Raw genomic sequence first — 13,740 nt, forward strand, 5'->3', positions numbered from 1 at the left:
TGTCTTTATCTGCTTTATTCTCTCTATCGTACTGGAAAGGGAAACAAGAAATCGCACATTTGATGGCATTTCTTTGCACTTAACTGTGCTATATTTGGATGGGATGTGATTAAAATGTGGTTCTCAAATAATTGCGAGTAGACTGAACACCCATGATCAGGCGACAGGTCTACATATGGTCCAAAACGTCTGATCAGGACGAACTGAGTAGAACATCTAAAACTTCAGTCAATAACACTGTTTTATGTAGGATTTAAAATTTTCACTCGTGGCGAATAACACATTGAATTAAACATGCCATTTCAAAGTATTGTAAAACATTCTTCAATAATCTAGTATTCATCTCCGTCCAGTTCTTTGAGACAAAATCTTTTTTCGCAGTGTTTTGAGTGTAGAGCTTTTCTGTAACGGCGCACTAACAGAAACGACGACACGATCCACAACCCAATAGGAAAGGAGGAAATAAAATCCACATTTGGACTACAGGCAACGCTCGGCACACAACCTTTACCTTTGAGATACGATTTTATAGGCATCCGGGAGGTAGCAATTAATGTTTTCCATCTGGAACGTGTCAGCGTCGCATATCTTGTTGTCGGTGCGGCCGTAGTTGGCGGTCTCGATCATGATGACATCACTTCCTGGGCAGCGGAGGTCGATGGGGTATCCCTCGCAGGACAGCTCTCTCCGCACCAGACCGAAGGGCAGCGCTGCACGACTGAAGCCTGAGAGGAACCAGGGGAAGATTCGAGGTTAGCTGGGCCAAAAAACATTTCAGGTTCAATGCCCAAGAACACAGACAAACATAAAACAATGGATGAAATGAACGAACCCATTTCGGAAAGTGATACACTTTGTTTTGTTTTTCTTTATATCCTTTTAAAATTAAAGTCCCCCTGTAGTCAATCATTTTATCCCTTAAAAATCATCTTTGATCACTAAAATGACATATTTAAACGTTTTATCCTTAAAAAAATTCATAATGCCTTAAAATATCCTGAATGTAACTCGACACCCTTGCCTCATTTAGTATGCGTGGTTCTATGAATATGCAAATGAGCTCCGCCTCCACTCACTCACTCACTCAGAGATCCACTCGTTGACGATCACACGTTGATCTGATTGGTTACAAGGTGGTTTGTGACGTCAGAAACACCAGCGATTTCAAACTGTGTTTTTGAGACTGTCTTTGGTTCACTGCAGTTTTAAGCAGAAAATACTCAGCAATGCTGTCGACTTATGAACACTGAATTGTCATTTGTGTGTCGTCCTTTTGCAGCCAGGTCTTGTATAAAAGTAATCACAGTGAGTTTTATCCCGGTTAGTTAGTTTAGGTGTAAGATGGCATCTTATATAAATAAATTAAATCTACTAAATGAAAGATGTTTTTACTAATGCTACAGTTGTCACATGTATGTCCTGTGTTTTCCCCGTTCGTTGTGTATTTGGTTCAGTCCTGTTTCCAGTTTCCCGCCTCCTTTAGTGTTTAGTTAATTCACCTGTTAACCTGTCATTATCAGTTCATTTGCCCCAGCTGTGTCTTGTTTCACTTGTCTGTTCCCTCTGTATTTAAGCCCTGTGTTTCAGTGTGTTCCTTGTCTGTCGTTGTTGCTTTTTGCGTGGCTGTTTGTGTACCTGTTCTCTCGGGTTCTTCTTCGTGTTATTTAGTTTGTTAATAAAGACTAATGCCAATACGATCCTGCTCCCGTGTTTACCTCAACCAGCCCGTGACAATAGTATTTTTTCATTAATTTAACTACAAAGTATTATGTTAAGTCCTAGATATTCCTAAGTAGCTTTTAGAAATGTATCAGCTGTAATATAAATAGCAATTGGCTTCCATTTTAACCACAAGTCTACTTTTGATATCTGATCTGCCAGACATTTACTAGCATAAATAGGCTAAAATTACAAACTGCACTTTCAGCATGTGTTATGTCTACAGCTACTGTCCCAATAATATTGTTAAATTATGTCATATGAGTCCCATATAAAGAATATGGCTCAGCATCTGTCTTCTAGTCCAACGGACAACATGTGTCAACCAAAGCAGAGAAATGTTTTCAGACTGTTTTTAATCCATATCAACATCCTTGCATTTACCCAGTATACAAATTACATGTTTTTTTATACATCTTCTCAAAAGGCCATCATACTTTATGATATAAATATATATAGTGAATGTAGGCGTTATGGTTATGACCATATGGTTGGTCATACTTCAGTAAGATGTAGGGAAAGTTGTGAAGTGTGGGAGGAAGAGTTTATTACTGACCAAAATATAAAGGGGTGTTTTTCTGTTGGCATCCCATATTTGAGATATTAATGTAATGTCGCATAGAGCTGCACGGTTCTGGATGAATTGAGGATCAGACTTTTTTGGGGTTTCAAATAGAGATCACGATTTAACAAAATAACATGTAATTTACTTAATTATTCATTTGCATGAATAATTAAAACAAAATGACACTCACGAAGACTTGACTTGTTTCATGACTGGATGAATCAGTTTCTGAACGAATCTCTTGAGTGAATGACTCAATGACAAATACATTTTAACAGTCACTTGTCGCCACCTACTGGTGTAACAATGTAATCAATACACTCTTTATTTGAAGCGTCAAGTTACATTTTAAAGGTGATTTACTCTATTTTGATCACGACTGTAGACATCAGCGTTTATCCCGAACTATACACTTCTATACACTATACACTCCCAGTACTTCTGTGATATTTTGAATATTTGTAACATAAAAATAATAATGATGCCGTGTGGTTGAAAAGACTGTTCTTCTCCCTTTCCCATCGCATATCATCTCTGAGAAGCGTTTATTTCAAACAAAAGTTAAGAAATAAAGTTGTTAACGGGTATTTAATAGTAGGAATAAAGTGTTTATATCGGGTAGGCGAGGGGTTTTTTGGGACAGGGAGAACTAATGTCCCAATAAGGAGCATCAGTTTATGATTTTAATAAATATTGTCAAATACACTGAATATGTAGATATTACATACAGTTTAATATAATATGCTACAATACACTGAGCAGCCAATAGTACTGGTCACTATGTACAAATAGCATCTAACAACTATTTATTTACACAAACACTAAAAAGCATCTACCAAAATGTTATTGGTTTATGTCTTAGGAACGATTTGCTGAATCAAACTTTTTAAAACTTTTTTTTTTCCCCATGAAGGTTTCTAGATTGAACATGATTTCTGTGCTTGTCATAATGCATTAACCAATGCCCCATTGAATCATGTCGTGTAAAAAGTCAACGTGTCGTATGCAGCATTCATCCCATCACACACTCATATACTTCAAATCTAAAGTCCAACCTTGAACACCCACTAGAAACACTTTGAATAAACAACTCAAAGCTTTCACTGCATATCTTTTCTAGTACTGGGAAGCCGGAAAGGAGAGTGTGAAAGAGCATAAATCCAGCCGTGTGAAGAGTCCGAGTCCTGTATGAGCTGCTCCAGATCCGCTCCAGGGTTTCTGTTTCTCCACACTCATCTACAGAGTTCTTCATTGTGGACATTCATTATTCAGTATTAATGCTCAACACTGAAAAAACTGTACAAAGAAAACTTTTACACAGCAGGAGCAGATCTAAACAGAATGCTGTTGTAACAAGATTAGTCAATCAAAATCTATTCGTTTTAGGATTTGTGCATTTGTAATTAAAATATTGTGTGGGGAAAACAGATCTGGATACAGAAGCTACATGATGTGGACAAATATAAATTCCCTGTGTTCTGATTGGCTGATGGGGCCAATAATTATCAGTTGCTGGAATTTCATTGGCTGTTGGTATCCATTTTCTGTGATTTGCCAGACTGATAACATGTCAAATTTCTTGATTAAACTATTTTAGAGTTATGAAAAGTTTTTAGTTGCATCTTCAACAATTTCATGTGCATCCTCAGAATATCCTGTTGTTTTTCACAAACCCCTTTTAAAAATAAACCTGGAATACGTGAGCTTGCTTGTGATCACAGTGAGAGATACATTACAACGGGACTAAACTTAAGACACTTGCTGATCTCTTGTTAATCTTGCTCAGATTGTTGCTTTCATGAAGGGGGAAAAAAACATGACACTTTCCCATAATGCCATGCGCTCATGGCTCAGTCATGCATTTAAACTCACTTAGTTCAGTCTTTACACTGCCCTTGAACCAGAGTAAATGCACAAGTTTTGTTGGATCTGCTTCTTTTGCATCCTTATGGACATTTTTGTCCTTTTCTGTTTTGTTTTTTTGGTCACTTTGCCTGTGTTAATGCTAACTGCATAAAATTTGGCACAGATGTGTATTTTTATTGGAATATTATTTTTATTTTACTATTTCACCACCATTTCCTTTAATAAATCTATTTTGCACTCGGTACACAAAATACTCCCTCTCAGCGCCTTTTGGACAAAAATGTCCCCATTGAAACCCATTAAAACTGCAATTTTTAATCCCAGGGCCATTTAACTATAAAAAGATGCAATCTTTGTTAAGAGGCTTTCATTCTATTGGCAAGGCGTCAAAATTAAATATTTTACTATTTTTTACCAGATGGAGCCATTTTTCCAGGTTTGGCCTATAAAGCAAATACTCCCTTTATTCCTGTTTTCTGCTTCGGCATATTATAGAGCCGATTGGATAAATTATGCAACGATAATTGTGTGGGTGTGTTGGTATGGATGTCAGAGTGTGGTTAGGATGTGTTTTATAAAAAAAATATGTTTGTAATATTGAGAGAGAAAAACTCTCAAATCTAAAATCCAATCACTGAGTGACTAGAGGAGTTTTACTGCATCCAATGGGGAAAATCTGTCACTGCGCCCAAACGTCATCTCACCGAAAGCTCATTTTTTGAGATATCAACCTCAAATGTGGAACACAACTTAGTTAGATTTATGGTTTTGATTTTCTAGCCATTTTAGAGTTGTTTCATAAAATATGTATTTTATATAAAATAATGTTTATAAATAATTTTCATAAACTTAAACCTATATAACTTTTTTTTGGATTTACTTATTAATTGTTCACTTTCATTCCCTCACGTTCGACGTGACGTCTCCCGTTCCCTCCTTCAGGGAACGAGGGTACATTAGTAACCGAGACATTTTTTAAATTTGCTGTTTTTACTTCAGCAATAATCTGCCAAGGGTCTTCTTTAAAATGAGACCAAACTTAAGTCTGTGCTCCCAAGCTTCAAATTTCCATGACAGTTTTTTGACACAGATATTTTTGTCCTCTGTGTACCTGTGTGTAACTTTTTTAATTGATGCACAAGGGTTAATAACGTTACACTGTTTACAGAAAACATTCTCGTCAAAACACAATAATAAAGAGTCTCAGACCTTGTGTTTAAGGTCCACGTTCCAAGTTTTTTCCTGTTTTAATGGTTTAACCAATTTGAATGTATATAAGGTTAGCAATTTATTATTATTTTAACAATAAGTTGTTTTTTGTTTGTTTTTTTTATTCTATGTTGTCTGTTTAAATGTTTCTAGATTGTGTGTTTTATGATTTAAAACAAATTTATTATAAAAAACAAGTAATCCAATTTAAAGTCCCCCTGTAGTCAACAATTTTATCCCTTGATCACACGTTGATCTGATTGGTTACAAGGTAGTTTGTGACGTCAGAAACACCAGCGATTTCAAACCGTGTTTTTGAGACTGTCTTTGGTTCACTGCAGTTTTAAGCAGAAAATACTCAGCAATGCTGTCGACTTGTGAATTTACACATGGTTTGTCTTAAAGCATATTAAAAACACCACATACACATATAAACAACATTAAAAGCTGCATTATCACCACAGGGGGACTTAACGCTTTTAATAAACGCAACCAAATTAACTCCTTTCATTTTTTGGACCAAAAAAAGTGCTGCACAACAGAGATTAACTGTTTAAATGAAAACATGGACAAAACATTCTGATATTGTGTGATATTCGATAAAAACCAGTAATGTACTGGACAGGGTTCTACGCTAAGGTTTTTCCCAAGGAGCACATGTGCTCCTAAATGAACAAATCTAGGAGCACACAAAGACATTTAGGAGCGCAGTGAAAAATGTTCAAGTAACAGAGTTTAACAAACTGTTTATTTATATATATATATATATATATATATATATATATATATATATAAAAACACAACGTGTGTGCTCCTTCTCTTTCTGTTCAACTATGGTGTGAAACCGTCGTTTTGATGCAGAAGTATAAATCACACTTTACAATCACTTTAGTAAAACAGAACAAGGGGAACGTGTTGCTCTCAGGAGGAGGAGCACATCGGCACAACTGTGAATCTGCATCTTTCACTCCAGAGGCTTTTTCCACAACATGGAGGAGAAACTAGTTTAAATGAGTGTATTAGTATTTACTAGTATTAGTCGACTAAAACTAGACTAAAAATAAAACAATTCAGATGACTAAAATATAATGGGTTTAGTTCAATTGTAATGCATTCATTTAGAATTTCTCTAAAATGTCCAAACCCACATACTCCCGGAGAAAACATCTAATAACCTGTTAATATGAACGATTTTAAAGTTTGAACATGCAATACATATACAGATTTAACTACTGTGACTTAAAAAAAACTTAAGTGCTTATTAAATAAAAGCACTTTTCCTAAAGTAGAATAGTCTTCTTTCAATGAATGATATGCATTCTTTATAACTACTTGCATACATCATTCTTTATTATTTCAAGCAGCAGACATATTTATTTGTATGAATGAAATATAATGAATCCTTATTAAAGCTATTAACGAGCAGTGAATGCTTTTCTCTTTTTCTTTTGTTGCTTGATCAATATTAAGGACACAGACTGCATTAGGTTTATTACTCACTGTCACTTTAAGACATCGGATCATGTCCAATGACATGCGGATCCAATTGCACTGATGCACATCCGATACACTCACAACTGTTTAAGACATAACCGACACAGTTTACTGCTGCGTCCCAATTCGCATACTATCCGTCCTAAATAGTATTCGGAAATAGAATACTCTCCAAAACGGACATTTCGACATAATGTTGTGTATTTGTCCATTCAGACACGAAAGAGAGGTAAATGCAGTCCTCGCGCGTTGTGTGTGTGTGTGTGTGTGTGTGTGTGTGTGTGTGTGTGTGTGTGTGTGTGTGTGTGTGTGTGTGTGTGTGTGTGTGTGTGTGTGTGTGTGTGTGTGTGTGTGGCTGCACGCTTCGAGTCGGGTGTGTGCGCACAGAAAACGATGCGTCGTCGTCACTCTTATTCAGATATATATGATTGCTCTACTCATTCTCCCAAACGTTTACATTTATTAATATTTCATGAGACACGCAGCGCATGTGAACCCGTGTGCCGCTGGTAGATCAGCAGCACGTCCTTACTACAGGACAAATATGCGCATCTACAAACGCAGGACATCAGTTCCGACTGGATCGCTTCCCAAATCGTCACTATCTAACATTTTTGTCTAGTTTTTATTCGTTGACGAAAATGTCAATAGATTTTCGTCATAGTTTTTGTCATTCAAAACTAGTTTTTAATTTAGTTATCTTCTCGTTTTCGATTACGGTAGCTTGTAGTTACTCACACATTGTGCTTGTAAATCATTTTTCCGGTTCGCACGGATCGATTTTTAGGGGCATATGCGAGCAAAATGGTCGCACTGTAGAGCCCTGCTGGAACTGAACCCTTTCCCCTTTAACTCCAAACATTGGGGTCATTATAAGAAAAACTAATGCACAAATTTAAATATTATAAAAACATGCATGAGATGTTTCACCTGGCACTTTCAAGAGAAAACATAATTTTTCCCTGTTAAATTCCTTTCTTATATCCAGTATCAGATGCAGAGCCAAGCGTGAGTCATTCCCAGGCTGACGGACCTGTTGGCCTGAGCATCTCAGCAAGCCTGATCCCCGTTAACAGGCCTTGATCTGCTAAATGACAACGACACATGAAATGACGTAGGGCAAGAATCTGTGTCCTTGGGGATTTGAATGCCAGCCCACGTGGCCTTGATCACATCCGTAGATGTGTCACTTCAGATGAAGAGAAAGCTACTTTTTGATAATGAGCTTTTGTTGTTCTTCGGGAAAAACATGCACAGATGAAGAGTGCAAAGCAAGCAGAGTTTCGATGTTGCTTTTCGTAAGTCAAGCCTGCTTTATGTTCTAGTCTGAAATATGGTGTCCCTCTTACCGGCTCTCTAGAGGAACTATTTATTTCCAACTTTTTCAAACTCACCTTGGTCTCAGCAACGAACTGCCAACAGCAGTCCAGATTTACATCTGAGCTGGGAAGGCAGAGAGAAGAGAAGCCACAACAAGCCTGCCAACGCATGCGCTTCTTTATCTCAGCCCATCCTTCAGTTAAATCATGTTAACGGGGAACCCTGAGCCATAAATGATACATCACATGGAATGCTCGATTGTATTGCCATGGCAACAGTTCCACCTGGATTGCAATTGGCTGTGATCTCATTCTTCTTGCTGACACGGAATTTTATCAGGAATTCTGGCCAGTGGCTGGAAAAGTCATTTTCCTAAGTGTCCTCCTGGATTCTGGGGCTCGAGGCACTGCTCGCCAACGTAACCCTGCTTTTGCACAACCACGTTTTCTGTTGGACCAATCTCAATTATATACAAATATATCAACAAGTGATGCACAAAAATTAAATCACAGAATCCAAAATTAAAGAGTGCATTTCGCCAATAAACTAAAACTGAATAGATACTTTATCTAATAACCAATTAAAGGCACAATATGTAGTTTTTCACCGCTAGAAGTCGCCTATTCAAAACAAAGGCGTAGCTTGATGACGCCGGGATTGATGACGCCGAGGAATCATGGGAGTTGTTGTCTTCACCTCACAGCCGGTGGGAGGAGAATCCGACGGGACTCGGGCAGGAATAATATTCATGGATGAGATTATTAACATTACTGTTGTATGAAGCAGAGCAGGAGCGATGGCTAATGAGAAAAGAGCGCTAGACACGGCTGGAGATTAGCAGAGCTTTTACTACGCCTCTTCTGCTCAGTGTATGTGGGATAATGCAGTGCTGTTTTATCATTTACATTTGTCTGTTGAAAATGATGTTGGACCGTTACTCTGTGCGTTCGCTCGGCGGCTGCTATGAGACACTTGTTGCACACTGCAGTGAGCTAGATCGATATTAAAATATTAAAATAAAAAGGCCCTATTATTGTATACAAATGAAAAAATGAAGTTTTTATTAATTAAATTAATTAGATATGTTTTTGATTAAATCATTAAAATGGAATATAGATCAAAAACGAAAAGCAAAGACAAGGGTAAAAAAAATGGAATAAAAGAAAGATTTTTTGCTAAACAAAAAATTGCTGTAAAATTGAAGTTACATGATTTCAATTAATTACACATGCTTTTTGATCAATTCCTTTCATAAAATAAAATAAAATGGAATCCAGAAAAAAGTACACGGGAAAAACAGAATTAAGTCACACTGAACTATGTATCTTGTAAAGTTTGCTTATCCTTAAGGTTCGCTGCATTAACAGTTTAGCTTTTTTGTTTTATTTCCTTCTTCACATTAATGTTACAGCCTCTGCGATAACACTATCTGTTCATAAAATTGCTATCGAAAAAAGTATTGTTGAGAAATCGATATCGAAGTCATGGTATCGGTATTGAAAACGTTTGAACGATAACCAGCCCTAGTGAGCGCCCCCTACTGGCCTCACTTACACCTCTTCCAGCAACATCTGTAGTTTTCCCAGGAGTCTCCCATCCAGGTCCTGGCCAGACTCAACCCTGCTCAGCTTCAGTGAGAGGCCAGGCTTGGGCTACAGGGTCACACGGCTGTCGGCTCGCCAAAATGAAGATTGATTAAAAAGGAAAAAAACAACATTGCCACAAAGCTGACATTTGCCTGTTGTAGTTGATCCACGTTGTGCATGAAATAGACATTAGAAGCGTTTCCATTACCCTTCAAATAGCACAAATTGAAATTGCGGATTGAAAATACACTCAAGCAGATATGAGGGAGAAACACCCAGAACTCCTCATATGAGCCGCTCACAGTATAAAGGGACTTTTCTTCTCGCCTACGTCTCCTTCCATTAATAATAATGGCTAGTGCGGTGGCTGGGATATACACGTAAACCCAACAACATCCGTCGCTATGATTATTTAAATGACTTATCACAAGAGGAAAAAATTACATTTTGGTCGAATAACATCTCGCAATGGTTTTTTATCGACCTTTAGAAAATATCACAAAAGTTTTGCGCAGATCTGTAATGGACAATTTTGGTCAATGATTTGATCTCACCCTAATACTTTTGTCTGCATCACTGCAATCAACATCCTTGAAAATGAATGTCACACACTATACTCAGACTATCGCCATTTAAAAACTCAACCATAAGTCATGCAAAGGAAGGTACTTTTAATCCTTTAAAGATGTCCAGGTAATAGATAACTAATAGTGGACTTGTCAAACACGTCACTCGTTATCTAGACTAACCAGGAAAAAACTAACACTGGCATGTGCAATTCATCCAAATGCCTAGACTGTTTTTTGTTATTTTCAATCCATTCCAGCTTTCCTCAAGGAACGATCCCAGCCCAGTGCCCATATGGGCAGAAACCCAATGCGAGCGAGTGTGAGGGCTGGTTCCTGCAGGATTCCTGCGCTGGCTGCTGCCTGTCAACCTCTATTAATGCAAATAGTGTTGGCCTTTGTAGCTTCAGGAACAGCAAACAGCTGCATGCAAATCCACACACTCCCCCTCGACCAGCCCCCATTGTGTCCCGGACTCGGCTCCACGGGGGACTCCTCCGAGGGGAAACGGGTGGAGGGGGGGAGGGGGGTGTCATCTTTAGAAAAGTTTGAGGAGTCCCACAGTAGACCCAGCAGGAACTTCTCCAGCCTACTTGTCTTTTTTGGTGATTTTGTTCCCTTATTACAGGCTGCCAAGAGTCTTCAGAAGAAAAGGGAAATGTGCAAACTGCTCTTAAGTGCCTGTAATCCAATATACAGGGCTTACTGTATTGTACTGTATTTTACAAAAGAAATCGGATGGATTTGGGTGAGGGGGGGGGGTGTGTGTCTTTTTTAAGGCTTGTTTCTTCTAAGCGGTAAATTCGGCTGTTGTTCAAGGAAGCCTGGCCTTTAGAAAGAGTACTTGTGCCAAAAAAATACACCACAAGGCAAATACAAACGGACACTACACACAAACAAGCATCATAGAAACAAAGTAACAACCAGAAAAGCCCAACACAGTGACTCACATCATGATTTGGGTCGAGACTATCATTCGAGGTCAGGGTTATTATCATTAACTAACAATAAAACTATTAAAAACATTTCTGTTCATTATAGTATATTAAAATTATAGTTGGAAAAACAAAACTGAAATAAGTTTAAGCTAAAACACTAAAATTATTAACTAATTTTTTTTTTTTAAATGGGACTAATTAAAAACGAATCAAACCTAAATAGCAATGCTAAAATAAAAATGACAAAAAGCAGATAACTAAAATTAACATGAAGACTAAAATGATAAAAATAAGAGCCAATTCAATAATAAAAGCATAATAAAGAAACCTACCCCAACACAGTTGCAGGATGACCAGTGGCATAAAGAGGAGTGTTTGAGATCCATTTTAAAATATATTCTACATTATTTGTGCATTTTCACCAACTATTTCTCAGAAACATATATATTAGAGGAGCGAGGGGTTTAATGTGCCAGTCACACAGATAGGATAGAGCTTAAATAGGTTGGAGCTCAGTGTGACATTATGAATTATTAGTATTTAAAATATAAGATGCCAAGTGGTACAAAATGTGTTCATATTTTAGGGAAAATGCTACACAAACATACTAGTTATATAATTTGAAACTGCGACAGCAGCGGGAGACATGAACGAGGCTCTAATGTGTGTTATTTTAAATCCTGTTATTTATATTTCAACCACGGCTCGTTGGAAAAACACGCCTCTACCTTCATTTTTACAAAACAGTTTCCAGCTGGAATGAACATTAGAGGCAATTAAACACCAACGACTTTTATTCATTTTCACACAAAATATGATTATAGGGGCAGATTAATGATTGATAAAGACTTATTCCTTGCACAATGAACTTAAAGCACTTTTAGTGCATTGTTTGTCAACCATGACATTTTGACGTTTACAGCAGTGCGTCTTCGATGTAGTAGCAATCTTGCTCAGTAGCTCACTCGCGATGTGAAGCGCTAGGGTACCAGTAGCCAAATCCATAAAGATAGTGACCTAAATATGATTTGAATTTACAATAATCCATGCTAAAATGTGGCATTAGCACCAGTTGAAAATATCTTGAATGTAACTCGACACCCTTGCCTCATTTAGTATACGCGTTTCTATGAATATGCAAATGAGCCCCGCCTCCACTCACTCACTCACTCAGAGATCCACTAGTTGACGATCACACGTTGATCTGATTGGTTACAAGGTAGTTTGTGACGTCAGAAACACCAGCGATTTCAAAGCGTGTTTTTGAGACTGTCTTTGGTTCACTGCAGTTTTAAGCAGAAAATACTCAGTAATGCTGTCGACTTATGAATTTACACATGGTTTGTCTTAAAGCATATTAAAAACACCACATAGACATATAAACAACATTAAAAGCTTGATGTTCACCACAGGGGGACTTATGTGTGGAATAAGTATCATACTTTGTATGTAGTTAAAGTTTTTGCAGTATCATACTTTGTAATGTAGTTAAAGTTTTCCAAAAGAAGAACACTCAGAATAGTACTTAAAATTTGCAGTGAAGTACAGAACCAAAGTAAAGATAAAGTCCACCACTGGAAATGACATTAATACGAACAATGTGTGCAGTAGCGCTTCTGAAGGAACTGAAGGGCAAAACTAAACCCTGACAGAGAAAACAGGGATGCAGACTGTGACTGATCCACAACAGACCTGTGACACAGGCATGCATCAACATTACAGTGCACGCTCAGAAACCAGTTGCTTTTTAATATACCACCTTTTAACAACAAACGCTCAACGATCTTTTCTATTTTATCATAAATCTAATAAGATTCGATATTGGGACTATTTTCAGAAGACAAATTTGGTCTTAAATGTAATATTTTGCGTTGCGTAACCGTTGATTTGCTATAACATTTATGTACATCCATTATCATTTCTAAACAACTGTTGAATATTTATCCCCAACCTATTGGTTTCCTGAGTTTGCCCATAAAAGGATGCAAGTTGGGTTGTTTTTAAGCCAGCATGTTTGGATTACATTTGCAAATTGTACTCAGTGAATATGAATTGTGTTGTGAGCACAGAGGTGAATGAACGGAGCTGAAACTACAACAGCCGGCTGTTATCGGACCTCATGCATGATGCAGAGAGGAGATTAGATGAAGCATTTCCTCTCATGAATAATGTGAAGAAACTCTCACAACCTAAATGACATAAACATGTCCTTGCATGTTGTGCGACATTGCTTCAACCTTGGTTGGTTTTAACCTGAAAACTGATTTTTACTTGCTAAGAATCAAGATAAAGTCCAGATATTTAAGCATTCTCACTGTTAAAAGTGTACTAGGCACTAAAAGATCTGAAGCACTTCAAGCATTTCTGTAATTTTATCCATTGTTAAGTTTGTCATTTTAGAAGCCAGTGTGTCCTTGTTGGAGACACTGGTCTGTCGTATTGGACTATTAAACATGGCAGGCCTCTTTTCCCCTCAG

The 13,740-nt window shown here is 37.5% G+C and overlaps 1 protein-coding gene across 7 annotated transcripts in view; it reads right to left on the reverse strand.

Annotated features, from left to right (window-relative positions):
* adgrl2b.1 (adhesion G protein-coupled receptor L2b, tandem duplicate 1) overlaps positions 1 to 13,740 on the reverse strand; it is a 122,908-nt gene that overhangs the window by 86,234 nt on the left and 22,934 nt on the right. For all 7 annotated transcript variants that reach the window (XM_077242122.1, XM_077242119.1, XM_077242123.1 and 4 more), the window contains one exon: positions 512 to 725. In XM_077242122.1, coding sequence (XP_077098237.1) covers positions 512 to 725 — 214 coding nt within the window. The remainder of the gene's footprint in view (positions 1 to 511; positions 726 to 13,740) is intronic.

Source organism: Siphateles boraxobius, unplaced genomic scaffold (genome assembly GCF_051911475.1).
Source record: "Siphateles boraxobius isolate OS27281-9 unplaced genomic scaffold, OSU_SipBor_1 25, whole genome shotgun sequence".
Taxonomy (NCBI): domain Eukaryota; kingdom Metazoa; phylum Chordata; class Actinopteri; order Cypriniformes; family Leuciscidae; genus Siphateles; species Siphateles boraxobius.